We start from the raw sequence: 19711 nt of genomic DNA on the forward strand, positions 1-19711 counted from the left end.
ACAAACGGTCCGGAGCCAGAAACAGTTTGGACCCAAGGACCCCGCCAACACCCCCCAGGTGGCCGCAACAAACCGAGTCTGTGAAAGAAGAAACCATCATGTGAGTCCACACTCCACACACAGAGAGACCACTCAAAGGTGTACATAAACAGCAAACACTTCCTGGCTTAATCACTAATCAGCTTCCCACCCTGCAGGCATGGAACACCCAGTTCACATTCTCAACTGCAGTGGAAGCTGATTAAACGACTAACATAACAGCTCAATATAATAAGGTGTGAGGGACACCACATTTACTGACTGTACTAATGTTAGTCACAAAACCTAACGTACCTCAGGAAGTGTGCTGACGAGCGTGAGACCTCACCCCCTCCTCTTTCACAGACCATGGCATCAAAACCTGGTACGGTCTCTGCATCCATGATGATGAGATGGCTCTCGAGACGACGATCTCACCCGTCTGGTCACAAGGTCGAGTCTCTGGCCAATACACACTGTGTACTCCAGACTTAAATGCAACCATGCTCCAATCCATATAGATGCACCACAGCTGTGAGTCCTGACGAGCTGCACATGACCAGCCTCAGGTGATCAGGGTGAGGTCCTGATTGCTCAGCCACACAGCCACTCAGTCCTGAACGCAAGCCACCTGGAAGGAAAAACAACAGACAGAAAACAGAAGACAGAAACAAAAGGCAGCCAGGCCCCCCAGCCATACAACAGATATCCATGTCATGAATGAAGGGCTAATGTTAATTATAACTCTTATGTTTGTTAGCCTTCTTGCTATGATGCTTGTTATTACTGCCTCATAATTTTCATTGAAAATACATGTCTTTTTTCCTATCTGAATGATATGTCAATGGTCTCATCATGCACTCTTCAACCTGTCTTAAAGTCTGCTGCAGAAAACACTGTGCTTTGCTTGAGGGCACTATCGCAGACACAAAACTTATGAAAAAAGCTTGTTTGTTTTTTTCCTTTTTCACATCAGTTTTGAACTCTTGGAGACTCACACTGAACAGTTCACCCCCCCCCCCACCCCCCATGTTAAACCTGCCTCAACATAATTTTTTATTGAAAATAAATATCTTTTTGTCCAATTTGAATGATCAGTCAGATTGTATACAACCCCAATTCCAATGAAGTTGGGACATTGTGTAAAATGTAAACAGAATACAATGATTTGGAAATCCTCTTCAACCTATATTCAACTGAATACACCACAAAGACAAGATATTTAATGTTCAAACTGATACTTTTTTGTTTTTGTGCAAATATTTGCTCATTTTGAAATGGATTCCTGCAACACGTTTCAAAAAAGTTGGGACAGGGCAACAAAAGACTGGTAAAGTTGATGAATGCTCAAAGAACACCTGTTCAAAACAGGTGAGTGTCATCATGACTGGGTATGAAACGTGCATCCCCAAAAGCTCAGCCATTCACAAACGAAGATGGGACGAGGATCACCACTTTGTGAACAACTGCGTGAAAAAATAGTCCAACAGTTTAAGAACAGTGTTTCTCAATGTTCAGTTGCAAGAAATTTAGGGATTCCATCATCTACAGTCCATAATATAATCAGAAGATTCAGAGAATCTGGAGAACTTTTTACATGTAAGCAGCGAGGCCAAAAACAACATTGAATGCCCGTGACCTTCGATCCCTCAGGTGGTACTGCATTAAAACCAACATCATTGTGTAAAGCAGGGGTGCTCAAGTTCGGTCCTCGAGCGCTACCTTCCTGATGCTCTTAGTTGTCTCCCTGCTCCAACACACCTGAATCCAATGAAAGGCTCATTAAAAGCCTGCTAATGAGTCTTTCATTGGATTCCCCCCCCCCCCCCTCCCCATTTTTCAATGTCATTTGATAGTTCTTCTTTGTGAATCTACATGGAGGTTTCTCATCATTTTGTGGGTGATTCTTTAACTACGGGCAGTATTGGCCTTGTAAATGTAATTTCCACCACACCATTGCCTTACAATATAAAGCGCCTTGGGGCAACTGTTTGTTGTGATTTGGCGCTATATACATGTGCTCTGATGTCACTGTTTATCTCCATAGAAACTACCCAAACAATCTTTCATACAAACTGTTTTTTAAAGGGACATTACAGTATTATGTTAGAAATTACGGCAATAGTGTGGGACAACTACATTTTGTTTAAAAAAATCACAACAGTTGTATGACATTGAATACCCCAATTATGTTTTGATTATTTTACTGATATTTTATTCAGAGATATTTTAAAACATTAGAAAAAAAAGTTTCTTTACCATTCATTTTTATCATTGAAGATCAAAAGTCTGGGTGTGAGACAAGCACAAAACGGCAATATTTGCATATAATGATGCTGAAAAAGGTGAAAAAGTCATCATAGACTACTAGAACAAATTTCTTAACACACTTTCATTGTAAAGATAACTATAAAAGTGTGAAATTTCCCCTTTTTTCTGTTTTTCATACAACATGATCAAAGGACATAAGTGCCCGTAGTCTAAGAATCACCCTTGTGTGAAAACTATATCTTTCACCTGAACTGGTCCTTTTGTTACAAGTGAACACTTTTCACTATCACTTGCTATGTCTGGCCATTGTGCAGGGTCATCTGATATCAAATCTCTTGTAGTTGTAGATCTGGTGAGGCTTCTTGAGGAGATGATGGTTTGTCCATGGACGTTGTCTGAGGTAAAATACACACAAAAGAAATGTGCACCGCTGTTAACAGAGAATGCTTATGCAGCGGCACTGCACTGTCGAACCCAGATAACTGAATACTAGCACCGGTAAAAGAAATTCCCGGAGGTCACTCTGCTGCTGTTCACGGCAGACTCACAACTGCAATCAGCACACACCCACACAGACACAAACCAATAAACAACATTCAATAACTGGGAGCCCACTCAACAACCCCATTTGCTCTCACATTATTGCAGGAAATCAAAAACAGAAATATATCTTTTTCACTTACCTCCAAATATAAACTTGACAAAATTATTCAACTTGAATTAAGTTGCAGATTTGGTCATCAAATTGGCAACCATCTGGTCAGTAGGACAATACTCTAGCAATATTCTCCCATCATTCAGAATGGAGTGCATAAAGTGGTACTCGATGTTCACATTGTCTACTGACAGGAGTTTTGGCCAAGGCAACAGTGCCTTGGTTGTCCTCATACACTTTAGGTAAGGCACATATAATCAAAGCCCTTTAAAAGTTGTGTGAGGTAGAGATATTGTGATAGACTCACAAGTAGTTAGTGCTACAGTTGGCTGATTTTTTGTTTTCCATGACACTAAGGCGCCGCCTTTGGTTAGACTTATACAATAGCCGGATGTGCTTCATCTGTCATTGACATCATCAGCCCGATCAGCATCACTATAAGCCTGTGCACCCAGGTTCTCTTCACTTTTCATCTAACACAACTTTTTGTTGCTTGTGCCTTTGCAATACCTCAGTACATGCTTAACTGTACTCATTGCTGTTCAGTAAAGTACTGTGACAAGTTGTTTACTACAAAGCTTAAATCAGGTCTAGTACAGACAGTCAAATAGATGAGGCTTCCCTCTGCCTCTCTGTATCTTCTGACATCACTCATCGGTGTTGCATCATCTGTGTAATTCAGTTTTTGTTCACACAGTGTGGATCTGGGCTTGCAATTTTCCATATTGAACCTCTCCAGGATTTTTTCCATGTACTTCTCTTGTGACATTGTTGCAGTTGTCACTCTGTTCAAAATGAATGCAGAGAAAATGTCCAATTTTGCCCGAGTCTCTCATTTTGAACCATGCTGTAAGCATGTTTTCACATACTTCATTGCATCTTGGTCACTTGCTGCAGTGATTAAGTCATCAAGCCAAATAACCACGGTCACATTATCATATTCTGTTTCCTTTGTGTCTACACAGTGGTCAGCTTGGTTCTGTACAAACGTGTTTGGGGTTAAAGAAAAATCATGTAAAACCTTGTTCCAATTCCTGCCTCATTGTTTTAATCCATATGGTGACCGCTGTAGCGTGCACACCAACTTTTCACGAGTGGGAGATTTCACCTTGTACCCCTCTGGCTGGTCCATGTAGACCTCACAGTCTATTGGTGCATTCAAGTAGGCTGTTTTTACAACATCAAATTTTCCTGTGCTGTTATTTGCATTAGCACTCTGATACTCATCAGGTTTGTTGTAGGAGAGAAAGTCTCCTCATAATCTACACCCAACGTTTGTATCCCTTGGCTACATATTGAGCCTTGTATTTCTTAGATCCATCAATATTACTTTTTCTCTGGCAAACTGGTTAGGGTGAATGTATTGTTCTCTGAAGTGAATGCATTTCCTCATCCATTGCATGGACCTGTTTCATTCACAGCTGAAACAGGAATGACACACGACTCGATAACAGTAGTCTATGTCTCTGTGTAGGCTCTCAGTTGTCCACGTGGTTTCCATAGTAGAGAAGCTCGACTGGACTGGGTTGCTTGACGCGAGGACGTTGCATGACGCGAGGACCCTCCTAATAGGAGGGTGCCAACTAGAGCACAATAGGTGGTAATTAAAGCAATTGTTTAATCACTAGCCAATAGCAGTCTGTCTCTCGGCAGGAGGCATCTGGTTAGGTTTAAAACTCCAGCTTTTGTGGCTTCTGTTTGTTCTTCTCGACAAAGGTCAGACAGAAGTCAGACTACCAGCGCAAGAATTTTAGCTGAGGAAGCTTCTGCGATTTGAAGCAAAATGTCCCCGCGTCAAGCAACCCAGTCCAGTCGAAGATTCAAGCTTCTCTACTATAGTAGTCTATGTTACTCTGGATTTGATCAGTCTCATCATCAGACACATACGAGGTCTGTGAGAAAAGTATCAGACCTTTTTATTTTTTTCAAAAACCATATGAATTTGAATCATGTGTGATTGCATCAGCCAAGCTTGAACCTTCGTGCGCATGCGTGTTTTTTCACGCCTGTCGGTTGCGTCATTCGCCTGTGAGCAGGCTTTGTGTGAGCACTGGTCCACCCCTCTTGTCGTTTTTTTTATTGCGAATAAATGTCTGAACGATTTGGAGCTTTGCTACATCAATTTTTTTCCAGAAACTGTGAGAGCCTTCATGTTGGAAATGATCTGGTTGTTTCAGCGGGGTGTGAGCCTGTCGATCAGCGCTCGGAGCGCGGCGCGGATTCAGGCTCACACTTAATCTCTATTGGCTGTGGTTGGTCAGGGCTCACTTCAGGCTTGGGGCCTATTGGGACATGATGATCTGGACGCCTGGATTTGTACTGCACAAAGTCATGTGGTGCAAAAATGGTCTGCATCTGCTGTTCTACACCAGTTTTAGCCACAAATTTTATGACTCTGTGCTTCTGCACTTTCTTGGTGTATGTATGCAGGACCATTTTTGTCATACCCAATGAAAACACACTTCTCACACCTTGGATGTAGGTTTTGTTTATTTTGTTTGCAAGCAAAATACTCGGTGTGAAGCTCACTCATGGTACAGGGAGTCCCAAACAGGAAGTGCCAAATTTTGAGTCCACAGTGAAACAGGAAATGTCAAATGTCAAACACTTCCTCGATTGACAGACGAGATCTCATGAAATCCCGTGGGAAATCAGTGGCAAGTTCACACTAAAACAGGAAGCGCCAAATTTTGAGTCCACAGTGAAACAGGAAATGTCAAATGTTGAACACTTCCTGGCATGGGCGGAGCTAGAGCAGAGTCCAGGGTTGCACTGGACTCCCCCAAAATCTGATTGGACACAGATGATTGACATGTCACAGCACCGCATGCCTGGTTGAAAAGAGCTGCATTTTTAAATCGGTGAGTCACATTGACTGCTAGGTTCCTCCAATCCAGTAGCTGGTACTGTGTACCACAAAAGTTCTAATCCACCTTCGTAGAAGAAGAAAAATGATTGCCTCAGATTTGAACTGAACACGTTTGAACTCATCCTCATCTCACTCATCTTCAACCGCTTTTCCGGGTTCGGGTCAAGGGGGCAACAGCTCCAGCAGGGGACCCCAGACTTCCCTTTCCCGTGCCACATTGACTACCTCTGACTGTGGGGATCCCGAGGCGTTCCCAGGCCAGTGTGGAGATATAATCTCTCCACCTAGTCCTGGGTCTTCCCCGGGGTCTCCTCCCAGATGGACGTGCCTGGAACACCTCCCTAGGGAGGCACCCAGGAGGCATCCTTACCAGATGCCCGAACCACCTCAGCTGGCTCCTTTCAACACAAAGGAGCAGCGACTCTACTCCAAGCTCCCCACGGATGACTGAACTTCTCACCTTATCTCTAAGGGAGACACCAGCCACCCTCCTGAGGAAGCCCATTTTGGCCGCTTGTACCCGCGATCTAGTTCTTTCGGTCATGACCCAACCCCCATGACCATAGGTGAGAGTAGGAACAAAGATTGACCAGTAGATTGAGAGCTTTGCCTTTTGGGTCAGCTCCCTTTTCGTCACAACAGTATGGTAGAGCGAATGCAACACCGCCCCTGCTGCGCCGATTCTCCGGCTGATCTCATGCTCCATCGTCCCCCCACTCATGAATAAGACATAGAGGTACTTGAACTCATTCACTTGGGGCAAGGCCGTATTCCCTACCCGGAGTAGGCAATCTATCGGTTTCCTGCTGAGAACCATGGCCTCAGATTTAGAGGTGCTGATCCTCATCCCAGCCGCTTCACACTCGGCTGTGAACCAATCCAGTGTGAGTGTTGGAGATCACCGGTCAATGAAGCCAACAGGACCACATCATCTGCAAAAAGCAGTGATGAGACCCTGAACCTACCAAACTGGAAACCCTCCTCCCCCGACTACGCTTCGATATCCTGTCCATGAATATCACAAACAGGATTGGTGACAAGGCGCAGCCCTGGCGTAGGCCAACCTCCACCGGAAATGAGGCTGGCTTACTGCCGAGCACCCGAATACAGCTCTCGCTTTGCAAGTACAGAGATTGGATGGCCCTGAGAAGGGACCCCTCACTCCATACTCCCGCAGCACCTCCCACAGTATCTCCCAGGGTACCCGATCATACGCCTTCCCCAAGTCCACAAAACACATGTAGACTGGGTGGGCATACTCCCAGGCACCCTCCAGGATCCTTGTGAGAGTAAAGAGCATTGTTTGAACCATGGATTAATAATGACACCAAAGTTATATTGGTGAGTAAACGACCATATTTTATGCTAGAAATGAGGTCCAGGTTGTTAAAAGCGGCATTTCTCCTTTAATTCAGGTTGCCTTATATATATGCATTTGTTTCCAGTAATTTTTAAACGAGCAGGCAGCTGTTGATTAAATAACTTCTTAATTTTGCTGTCTGAAGGACTTACTTGTAAATAACCTCTTAATTTTGTTCTGAGTGACACCAGGATTATGCATTTCACTTAAAAATACACATGCCACGGAGTGTTTCTTAATTGTACTCAAAAGTATTGGAACATTATTTCACACATTTTATTTTGTTTATACCATTTCAAATACAAATAAATCTAAAGTTATCTTCCTTATGCTGCGTTTACACATAATGACGACAAGTCACGGATGCCACGATGTACACATTCTTGGCTGTTGATCTCGAATGTGATGATTCGGGGCAGAGGCCTCAGGAGTCCTCCGGAACTGTTGCAAGTTATTACCACGCATTACGATTAATGGCACATTTTGCTGGCAAATTATGAGGAACCATAACGCACAGTCAAGAATAATGTTGTGTGCTGTTGCACGTAACAGCGCAGTTGCATTCTGTCATGTCGTGAATCAGGCAAATTGTCTCCACCCCCCCATATTCGTGCAACCATCAGCTGCTGAGTTGTGCAGAAAGCAGGAGGCGAAGGAGATGAAGAGAGCCAGATGTCTGGCTGCACACGGCTCTCCTCTGGCTCAGACTCGTTTTCCCGAACATTAGGCACAACAGTGGGTGAAACACCTGTAGGAGCGTGCCGAGGAGCATTGGAACGAGACTTAGCTGAGTTGGCGTCACTGTCCTTCTTCGGCATACTGCAGCAATGAAACTGAATGCGGTGCAGCAAGTTTGTGCGCACATGAAAGAAGTGATTTGTAGTGGCGCCCAGTAAAATGTGACACCACATTGCAATTCATGTCAAAACCTAACAGTTTTTGTGACAATTCATAATGATGCACAACAGTATGGGCTCCAAGAACCATCACAGGAACCATTATGAACACTGTCACGCTCTATTAAGGACCACCACTAATCAAGATGGATCAACACGCTCAGTTGCGAACTCCACGACAAAGGAGAAATGAGGGTGGTGTGTGACATTTGTGGAAGTTTTTTTGGCAGCCAAAAACATGCTGCAGGAATATCACGCACCTACACGCATTAAGAAACCTATTCAGATGCATTAAGTCACGTTAAGAATGTCAGGAATGCGACACGAATGACAGAAAAATGACATTTGTAACGCGTCCTGCCTATGTTTAAACACAGCATTAAACTCAAACGGAAAGCAAATGTCTACAACTTGATATAAATTAATTATAAATATAAAATCCAGCTTCCTGATGAAGTGGTGTAGAGGAGGATTTTCTTAAAAAGACCAGAAAATTCAGCTACAATTTGCCAGAAAGTACATCTGAGATGCAAGCCTAGATTTGATATTTTGGTGAAAGAAACTTTTGTATTCCTTCGTAATTGATGTACAGTTGTAAGCAAACGTTTGGGCACTCCTGATGATTTCCATGAGTTTCCTTTATAAATCACTGGTTGTTTGGATCAGCAATTTCAGTTAAATATATCATACAGCAGACAAACACGGTGATATTTGAGAAGTGAAATGAAGTTTATAGGATTTATAGGAAGTGTGCAATGATTCTTTAAACAAAATAAGGCAGGTGCATAAATTTGGGCACCCCAACAGGAAAAAAAAACCCATCAATATTTAGTAGATCCTCCTTTTGCAGAAATATGACCATAGAACCTTTGTGGCCAGGACGGCGGTGGGATCAAACCCCCAACTGCTCGCACTAAAGACCATTCCTCTACCAGGTCAGCCAAAGGGAAATTCCCTGTTAGCCAAGCTAGCAGGAACGTCTTTTCAATCCGGACTTCATCTTGCTACAGAAATAACAGCCTCTAAATGCTTCCTATAGCTTCCAATGAGAATCTGGATTCTGATTGAAGGTATTTTGGACCATTCTTCTTTACAAAACATCTCAGGTTTCTTGGTTTCCAAGCATGGACAGCCTGCTTAAAATCACACCACAGATTTTCAATAATATTCAGGTTTGGGGAATGAGATGGCCATTCCAGAATGTTGTACTTGTTCCTCTGCATGAATACCTTAGTAGAGTTTGAGCAGTGTTTAGGGTTGTTGTCTTGTTGAAATATCCAGCCCCGGCGCAACTTCAACTTTGTCACTAATTCATGAATGCATAAATGGAAGACGTTCAGATCCACCAGGACTCTTCCTAGAGCTGGCCGCCCGTCTAAACTGCGGATCTGTGGAGAAGGGCCTTAGTCAGGCAGATGGCCAACAACCTGATGGTCACTCTGGCAGAGCTCCAGCATTCCCCTGCCAGTAGGACAACCATCTCTGCAACAACCCACAAATCAGACCTGTATGGTAGAATGGTCAGATGGAAGCCACTCCATAGTAAAAGGCACATGGCAGCCCACCTGGAGTTTGCCAAGACACCTGAAAGACTCTGACCATGAGAAACAAAATTCTCTGGTTTAATGAGACAAAGATTGAACTCCTTGGTGTGAATGCAGACGCCATGTTTGGAGGAAACCAGGCACCATCCATACAGTGAAGCATAGTGGTGGCAGAATCATGCTGTGGGGATATTTTTCAGCGGCAGGAACTGGGAGACCAGACAGGATTGAGGGAAAGATGTATGTACAGAGACATCCTGGATGAAAACCTGTTCTAGAGCACTCTTAACCTCAGACTGGAGTGATGGTTCGTCTTTCAGCAGGACAATGAGCCTAAGCACACAGCCACAATATCAAAGGAGTGGGTTCAGGACAACTCTGTAAATGTCCTTGAGTGGCCCAGCCAGAGCTGAATCTGATTGAACATTGCTGGAGAGATCTGAAAATGACTGTGCACTGACGCTCCCCATCCAACCCGATGGAGCTTGAGAGGTGCTGCAAAGAGAAATGGGCAAAACTGCCCAAAGATAGCTGCACCAAGCTTGTGGCATCATATCCAAGATGACTTGTGGCTGTAATTGCTGCCAAAGGTGCATCAACAAAGTATTGAGGAAAGGGCGTGAATAGTTATGCACACAATTTTAGTTAATACATTTGCAAAATTAAAAAAAAAAAAAAAAAAAAATCATATCATTATGGGGTGTTGTGAGTAGAATTTTGAGGGGAAAAATGAATTTATTCCATTTTTGAATAAGGCTATAAAAAATGTGGAAAAAGTGAAGTGCTGTGAATACTTTCCAGCTGCACCGTACGGGGAAATGACACATGGTGTTATGGAATACATAAATAAAAATGTATGTTTTTGATTTTTGACATAATGTACACATAAGAAAATACAGCACAAGTTACAGTTTAAAGTAATTTAGTTCCAACTAATCTAAATCAAATTCAACTTTGGTGATCCCCCCCCCACCCAAATATCTGAATCTGTGGACTGGGACAGTGAGTGACAAACATACAGACACCGGCTGTGATGAAGATGTTATTTTATACATTAAACAGTCTACTTTAAACAATTATCAGGGATTACAAGCATATACAATAGTATCAACTTTCAAATTAGACCATTGTAAAACTGCATTGTGGCTTTATTAATTTCAACAATTTGTGATATTAAGTGGTTAACATGCTCACATGAATACCTGAAAAAAGTAATAATAATAATAATAAAAACAAAACCCCTTTGCATGCAAACACACAGAGGTGTAGATCTGCAGTGTAATAGCATACTAACTGTTCGATACTAACCCATCTGCCCCCAGCACTTGGAATAACATATTCATAATGGTAGTGGCCTCGGCGTGAAGTGTGAGAATACGAAGCTCAGAAGCAAAGCAGCCTCAAAGACAACAAAAACAGTTACAACATAAACCATCCTTACAAGCTAAAGTCAAATCTGACATCAGTTTTAAAGCATTAAGAATACATTAAGTCCATCCTCGTCCAAACTGTGAAACAACAGCTTAAGAAAGATTCTGCGCACATATATATATATACATACATACATACATATATATATATATTTTTTTAATTATTAATATATACACACAAATCATAGCCTTAAAATAAAAAATCCCAGGTGGATGCTCCATCACATCCTTTATACAGCAGAATAAAAAAAAAAGTTTTCCCGAGCTAAGGCTCAAAAGTTTACGCATTCACCTATTTTAGCAATTAGCAAACTAGTACTTACACCCTTTTGTAATTATTGGACAACATCATACAAACAAAGCTGAACTGTAAATTAATATAAATGAATAAAATTATGTCCTGTGGCAAAAACAAGCAAAACTGTCAAAAATACATTCAGTGTACGACGCCCACCTAGCTCATGTTGGATGGTTAATTTGAATATTTTCCTGGTAGGATCATAAGTGAGATTGCACGATTAAGAAAAGCAGTCAGCAGTAATTTACAAATGGTGTCACGACGACTCCGCAAAGGTCAGCCACAGCCAGCTGCTCTGTACCAGCAACATTAAATACACAGATTGAACGTTATCGCAGATTACTGGCTGTACTGTTACTCAGAGAGCGAAAAACCAATATTGTAGCTGCTATCAATGCACACATAATGGCACATTGATAGCGCATTATGGCAACTCATGTTGCTGTAACATGAAGGATTAAATTTTACTAAAGTACTGATCAGCATATTTAAATGACAAAAAACACCTTCAACATTAAACACTTAAAATAAACCCTGTGAAGTGCTCGACTCCTCTTGACAACTGTGTCATAACTGTTTCCAAAAATTGCTGATAACATGGGAATCAGCAGGGCATGCACAGTCCAGCTCTAAATTAACTCAAATTGTTTTTCTGAACTCTAAAAGTTCCACAGTGTAGTTATGAATGCATTCTTGAATTTTGCAATAACTTACAACATATGTTGTTGGTTGTCTCTAGAGACGATTGACCATGCACAATGTCAGTGGTAAAGTTGACAGAAGATAACATCTAAGACTGGTGCAGGGCTGATACCTTACCCCCCCCCCCCCCAAAAGATCAAATTTATCAGACTATGTTGTGCCACTGACGTGGATTGCTAGTGTTACACTATCTAGTTAATAATGTAAAATTCATTTCACTGTTGGAAGACAATTTTGAGAGCTTTCTCTCTCTCTCACACACACACACACACACACACACACACACACACACACACACACACACACACACACACACACACACACACACACACACACACAGCATCAAAGGTGATCACAGCACTCAGGTTTTATTACAATCCATGTTTTAATATGATGAAGACTGTAAATAAAGTAACCTATCCTTTAATCTGATATATTAAAATAAAATATTCAAATCAGGATTGGGAGGACTAGCTGTAATAGCCTACTACAACTAGCTAGCAACCAGTCAACTAATTTTCTATTCGATCAGCTATGTAATTCACATAACGTGACTTTCCTACAATTTAAGAGTTAATCATCCACCTCAATTCTATCAGAGGGACTATTTTCTGTTGCTGGCAACACTGTTGCCACGGATGGGGCACATCTGGGCCGAGATATAGTGGATGAACTTCTTTTCCTGCTTAACTATCACAAACAGAGACAGGATAACCCACAGAGATTGCTTCACCAATGACAGAGATCAAACAGGAACCAACACAGACCGACATCCACCAGCTGCCAGCAGTTACCTCACCCACGGGCTTTGAATTAATATCTTATATATAGTCAGAGCACAAACAATGTTTCCATGTAGTCCACTGTTAAGGTTATGTTTTCAACTTGTTCTATGGGGGTTTTTATTTAAAATGTGAGTCAATTAGGAGTTTCACTAATTATATTAGACCTTACTAATTTATTTTGTAGTACATGACTCACTGCTTTATGATTTTCTTCAGTCATCTCTAGTTCAAAAACACCTTGCAGTACAGTGGGAGGTATATTTGATTAAATGATAAATATCTCCACTTCTTGTTATGCCATGTTTGTTGTCACTCTCCTTCAATAAAGTCACTTTCCAAATATTTCAGTTCTGTATATTCCACAAAGTGACATTGTTGATATTCTCCAGGTCAATATAAAGAAAGAATATGGGAGGCGTGATAATGAATGCAATGACAATCTCACAAATCAATAAAATGCTATCAATAATGAAACAAATTTATGTGGGAATAGTCAGAAATTTTTACATTTTAAACCAACATAGTACACAATATACACTCCCAATTATTAAACATTGAACTTGGCCATTTTCCAGTATTACGGACACATAAATTAAATGGTGCACCATCATTCTAACAGGCACATTTGCTCTTGTTTGACTCTTCTGAGATGTCTGAGTTGTGGGGTCCGTTAGATCGGAAGGTCCCGTCAGGGATCCACGACTTGTCTCCACACCGTTCCATCCTCTTCATGATGAGGTCCAGCAAGATGTCCACAGCCTGGCTGACATTCTGTCCATTTGCAGCACTTGTCTCAAAGTAAGGAATTCTGCATGGATAGGAATGCTAGTTACATGAATACAATGAAACTCAACAATATGGTGTTGGGGAAAAAAGAGGCAATTTTAATACAAAACATGAGCATCAAAATTCTAAAATGCAAAGTGAATGCTAAATTCTGCATTCCATATTAAAACAAAATCATTCTTAATGTAATGAATCTCTGGGAGCGTGAGTTCTGCAGACAAACATTCAGCACAACAACTTAATTTATCATTTTCTCGATTGCACTTGTAATTTAAACTGAGGTGGGCCCAGTGCAGCCTAGATCAGGATATTTCTTCAATTCATGCAAATATTTACTTTTCAAGGAGAACCTCTGTGGTTGGATAGAGTCTTGTGCAAACAACTCAGCCACTGCCTTCTTGACAAATCTTTCAGGGAGAGGTTAGTGTACAGACAGATGAAAAGTGACACATACCCGTACTTCTCTGCCAGCTCACGAGCTGCTTCTTCAGTCACAGCCCTTTGATCCGACAGGTCACATTTGTTGCCACACAGAACAATATCTGGGCTTTCACAGTAAGCATGAATCTGTAACTGACCTGTGAGACACAATAAGCAATCCATCCCATATTTAGCTCACATTTATGCAAAGCGCAGCACATGATTTAAATGAAAGTGATTCTGCTGCTGTTAATAAAATGGGATTATCTAATTAAGAGACTATTTGTTGCCACAAACAAGTATTAGTCAGTGCATGGGTGTGTGTGCACCAGCGAATCCAGGAATGACGCAATTTCCAAAAGGGAAACAATCATGAGACCTAGTGGATTTTGCAAAAGAATTCACTATGTTCTTACCAAATAAAAAGAAACTTAGTTGCTGCATGTTTTTTTTTGTGTTGCAACACTGAACCATCATTAACCACACAATGTTAACAATGAAGAGAATTTTATCATGAATTAATATGTGACATTAATAACATTAATAACACATTTTAGTCTAATGGTAGCAAGAGGACAATTTTATATAAAGGCATGTCCTTATAAATTTAAGAACTCGCATATTGTTCTGAGGCATTTTTAGCAGTGTAGAGGAGTTGAAATCTGTCAGATGTCCTGTGCATTTTTACCTCTACAACAGCCAGTTTGTCTGTGATTCTTAACTGTGAGTTTAATGACTTAAACTGTACATGTACGAGTAGTGTGAAAAATTGGAGGACATACTCATCCAATGTCTGACATTAAGGAAGCTTTGTTCATTTGTGAGGTCAAACAGGAGGAGAAAACCCATTGCATCTCTGAAGAAGGCTGTTGTCAAACTCCGAAACCTGACATCAATTAGAACAGCAAGAAAAAGGAGAAGGACAAGTAGATTAAACAATTTGATTTATCGGCCAGAAAGCTACACTTTGAATTAACAAATTTTAGGTTTTGCCAGTTTCTACAAATGTAGATAGAAATTCAGAGTTAAGTTGTCACCCCATCGGCCAAGTTCGCCTGGTTAAAAATCCAGATCGACAACCACAGGAGTAGTACCATGAAGTGGTGGCATCATTAGTTTGTGGGCCGAATAGCATAGTTTGGATGCTGGGAATAAAACAAAAAAAAACAAACAAACAAAAACAAAACAAAAAAAGAGTCAGACTGGTCTAGTAAGAACCCTTGGAGGAGTAGCGACTGGGAGACTTTACCGCAGGTACCAACAGGTCATGATGGAAAAAGCTGAAATGGCCCGAAGAAAAGTTTATAAAATAAGAGGTTCTCCGAGCAAATCTGGGCATATCTGAGGCAAAATTCCAGAGCAAGAATGAAATTTTTAGGACTTTAGTGATTTTTTTTTTTATAACTGGATTATAACAATATAGGTAACTTGTTTTATTCTAATATGCCGTATCAGAATATACATACATACATATACATACAGTGCATCCAGAAAGTATTCACAGCGCTGCACTTTCTCCGCAATTTTTTATGTTACAGCCTTATTCCAAAATGGATGAAATTCTACACACACTACCCCATAATGACAATAACAAAATGTTTTGAGATTTTTGCAAGTTTACTCGTATACTTATAACCCTAAGAAATCACATACACATAAGTATGCACAGCCTTTGCCATGAAGCTCAAAATTGAGCTCAGGTGCATCCTGTTTCTACTGATCACCCTTGACATATTTCTACAGCTTAAGTGGAGTCTACCTTGGATAAATTCAGTTGACTGGACATGATATGGAAAGGCACACATCTGTCTACCTATCGACAGTGCATGTCAAACCACAAACCAAGCATGAAGTCAAAGGAATTGTCTGTAGATCTCTGAGACAGGATTGTCTCAAGGCAAAAATTTGGGGAAGGGTACAGAAACATTTCTGCTGCTTTGAAGGTTCCAATGAGCACAGTGGCCTCCATCATCCATAAATGATTGAAGTTTGTGGCATTATGGCAATGATAATACCAAAATGATCATGAACATTGTTTAAATATCATTGTTCTGTTACAGAATTGCTATTATTTAATCACAGATGGCTAACAGACATTGAATTAGGCAGTTTTTTATTTAATTACAGCTCACGTTCTCAGCGTTCATGTTTTTTAATAAATGTGCATACGTTGCTTGATCGCTCAACCAATCAGTGCTTTGGTCCGCAGTGAGAAGGAGAAACTCATGAAAAAGGTTCAATCATCTACAAGCTGTGACGAGTGGAGCTGGAGTTGGCCCCGAGACCAACCCCCCCAGAATTTTAAACCGGATTTACACTGAGCTCAAAAATGTTCCCTGGCAAGACAAAAAAAACAAAAACAAAAAAAACAAACAAACTAACAAAAAAACACGCAGGAAACTGCAGATCTGTGGGAAACTGACACTTCAGTTACCAGATTTCCACCCTGCCTACTTCCTGCCAAAATTGTACATGTAAAATTCCAGGTCTGACTGATCCAATGAGGAGCACCAACTAGAAGAAGGTGGAAATTTGGTCAAATTTCCACCTTGCCTACTTTCGGCGGAAATTGTACATGGTAGTGAGTTGAAGTTTTGACTTAATTTCCACTATTTGCACTTCCTGTGGAAAACTGTAGATAGAAATTTACAATTGCAACTCGTAAATGCGGACAGATGGACAATAACAAAGAATCAGTAATAGCATAAATTCTGCTGATCTTTGACTGGTGGAGTTAAAATAAAATGCCTTAGAAAACAAGTCAGGATTACTCACACAGATATGGCAAAATGCTATAAGACCTTATGTCACAAACCTCTCCTGTCCTGCAGTGTCCCACAGCTGCATGTGAATTTTGTGTCCTTCAGATGAAGTCCCGTCTGGATTTTTTGATACATATACCTGTTTGAGAACACAAACTAAGAGTCATCCTAAAGAAAATATGTGGATGTTCTATGCATTTGAAAGATTTTAAAGTAATTATAAACCTCTTTAAATAATTAAATAAAAGCAATCAGTATTAGGGCTGACATGAGTAAAATGGTATTTTTAACTGGCAGTTTAAGAAATTTTGGCAAATAAGTCAAGGCAGTGTAATTGTGTTGCTGTATCCTCACAACATTTGTCACCAATTTGTCAGGATAAAAAGAAAGTAAAACTTGAAAGCTGAAAACTGTAGCTTTAACGCCTTTATTTAGTTATTTTGTTGTGAAAGTGACGTGACACGGACCCACAACAGGGGGCGTTAATGAACGGACAATGGATAAGCCAAAAAGTAACAATTTAATGTTGTGAATCGCACAACAACGTACAGACAATAACAATATGGTGACTGTTAATCATACACCAGGTGACGTGTGGGCAGGCTCGACGATAGAAGACGCCTGGAGAGAGAAGAGCTGGATCCCCACACAGCTGAAGAACACCGGAGCCGCCAAGCCCTGCGCCCCAGGTGGCCGCTGTCTTCAGCAGTCAGACCCGGTACTGCTGGCAGAGAACAAAGACAGTCCAGATGAGTGTGAGTTCGCACACTCAATAATCCACAGTCTGTCTTAAGTAAAGGAGGGAAAACCTCCACCTCCAATCACACACACTCGTGCAGCTCCTGGTCAACCACTTATCCGAGTTGGGGTGTGAGGCGAAGCCGTCGCTGTCACACCAAACGCCAATCCTCCAGATAAGGAAACACTCCAGGAAAACGGCTGCAAATAGAAGTTCAGGTTAAACACACACAGTGTCAGGCAGCAGAGAAATTACCTGAATGGTAGTTGATTTCTCGGCGAGGAGGTGGAGTTGCAGTCCGGTCTTTGTAGTGGTGATGATGGGTGACAGCTTGTGTTGATTGTTGACAGCTGTCACCTCCAGCAAAGCCGACGCCCTCTCGTGCTTGAAGCCCGCACTTCAAGCAGGGCGCCATCTTGTGGTGGTGGGCCAGCAGTACCTCCTCTTCAGCGGCCCACACAACAGGACCCCCCCCTCAATGGGCGCCTCCTGGCGCCCGACCAGGCTTGTCCGGGTGCTGCCGGTAGAAGTCGGCCAGGAGGGCCGGGTCCAGGATGAAGCTCCTCTTCACCCAGGAGCGTTCTTTGGGTCCATACCCCTCCCAGTCCACCAAATACTGGAACCCCCGGCCCTTCCGACGGACATCCAGGAGCCGGCGCACGGTCCAAGCCGGCTCCCCGTCGATGATCCGGGCAGGAGGCGGCGCCGGTCCGGGGGTACAGAGGGGTGACACGTGGTGAGGTTTGATGTGGGACACATGGAAAACCGGGTGGATCCGCAGTGAAGCTGGCAGCTTCAGCTTCACTGCGGCTGGACTGAGGACCTTGAGGATGGGGAAAGGTCCGATGTATCTGTCCTTCAACTTTTGGGATTCCACTTGCAGGGGAATGTCCTTTGTGGAAAGCCAAACCTCCTGCCCAGGCTGGTACGCAGGGGCCGGGGCACGCCGGCGGTCTGCATGGTTCTTGGCCCTCGTCCGGGCTTTGAGCAGGGCAGAGCGGGCGGTACGCCACACCCGACGGCACCTTCTCAGATGGGCCTGGACCGAGGGCACCCCGACCTCTCCCTCCACTAGCGGGAACAATGGGGGCTGGTACCCCAAACACACTTCAAATGGGGAGAGGCCGGTGGCAGACGAGACTTGGCTGTTATGAGCGTACTCGATCCAGGCCAGATGGTCACTCCAGGCCGTCGGGTGCATGGAGGTCACGCAACGGAGGGCCTGCTCCAGTTCCTGGTTTGTCCGCTCTGCCTGCCCGTTCGTCTGGGGGTGGTACCCATACGAGAGACTGACGGTGGCCCCCAGTTCCCTACAGAAACTCCGCCAGACCTGGGAGGAGAACTGAGGACCACGATCCGAGACAATGTCTGATGGAATCCCATGCAGACGCACGACGTGGTGGACCAGGAGGTCTGCAGTCTCCTGGGCCGTCGGGAGCTTCGGGAGGGCCACGAAGTGGTCCGTCTTGGAGAATCGGTCCACTATCGTTAGGATGGTGGTGTTTCCCTGGGACAGCGGGAGGCCCGTGACAAAGTCCAGGCCGATATGAGACCAGGGGCGACGAGGCACTGGCAGAGGCTGGAGGAGGCCTTGGGCCTTGTGATGGTCAGCTTTGCCCCTGGCGCAGGTGGTGCAGGCCTGGACATACTCCCGGACGTCGGCTTCCATAGACGCCCACCAGAAGCGCTGCCGGACCACTGCCATGGTTCTTCGCACCCCTGGGTGACAGGAGAGCTTGGAACCGTGACAGAAGTCAAGGACCGCAGCCCTGGCCTCTGGTGGGACGTACAGTTTGTTCTTCGGACCGGTCCCCGGGTCCGGGCTCCGTGTCAGGGCCTCCCGGACGGTCTTTTCCACGTCCCAGGTAAGGGCGGTCACGACAGTGGACTCGGGGATGATGGTTTCAGGGGGGTCTGACAGCTCGGTCTTGACCTCCTCTTCGTGCACCCGGGACAGGGCATCAGATCGTTGGTTCTTTGTCCCGGGGCGGTAGGTGATCCGGAAGTCAAACCGCCGAAGAACAGCGACCAGCGGGCTTGCCTGGGGTTCAGACGCTTCGCGGTCCGGATGTACTCCAGGTTCCGATGGTCCGTGAAAACTGTAAATGGTACCGATGCTCCCTCCAACAGGTGTCTCCACTCCTCAAGAGCCTCCTTCACCGCAAGAAGTTCCCGA

General features: G+C 43.2%; 1 protein-coding gene across 1 annotated transcript in view; it reads right to left on the minus strand.

Moving 5' to 3' along the window:
- Positions 1-10448: 10448 nt before the first annotated feature.
- Positions 10449-19711, minus strand: part of rab27a (RAB27A, member RAS oncogene family) — a 109308-nt gene continuing 100045 nt past the window's right edge. The window contains exons 3-6 of the mRNA XM_034189727.1: positions 16850-16935; positions 14817-14920; positions 14069-14192; positions 10449-13636 (exon numbers count right to left, since the gene is read on the minus strand). Coding sequence (XP_034045618.1) covers positions 13441-13636; positions 14069-14192; positions 14817-14920; positions 16850-16935 — 510 coding nt within the window. The 3' untranslated portion in view covers positions 10449-13440. The remainder of the gene's footprint in view (positions 13637-14068; positions 14193-14816; positions 14921-16849; positions 16936-19711) is intronic.

The sequence above is a fragment of the Thalassophryne amazonica genome, chromosome 2 (assembly GCF_902500255.1).
Source record: "Thalassophryne amazonica chromosome 2, fThaAma1.1, whole genome shotgun sequence".
In the NCBI taxonomy this organism is placed as follows: domain Eukaryota; kingdom Metazoa; phylum Chordata; class Actinopteri; order Batrachoidiformes; family Batrachoididae; genus Thalassophryne; species Thalassophryne amazonica.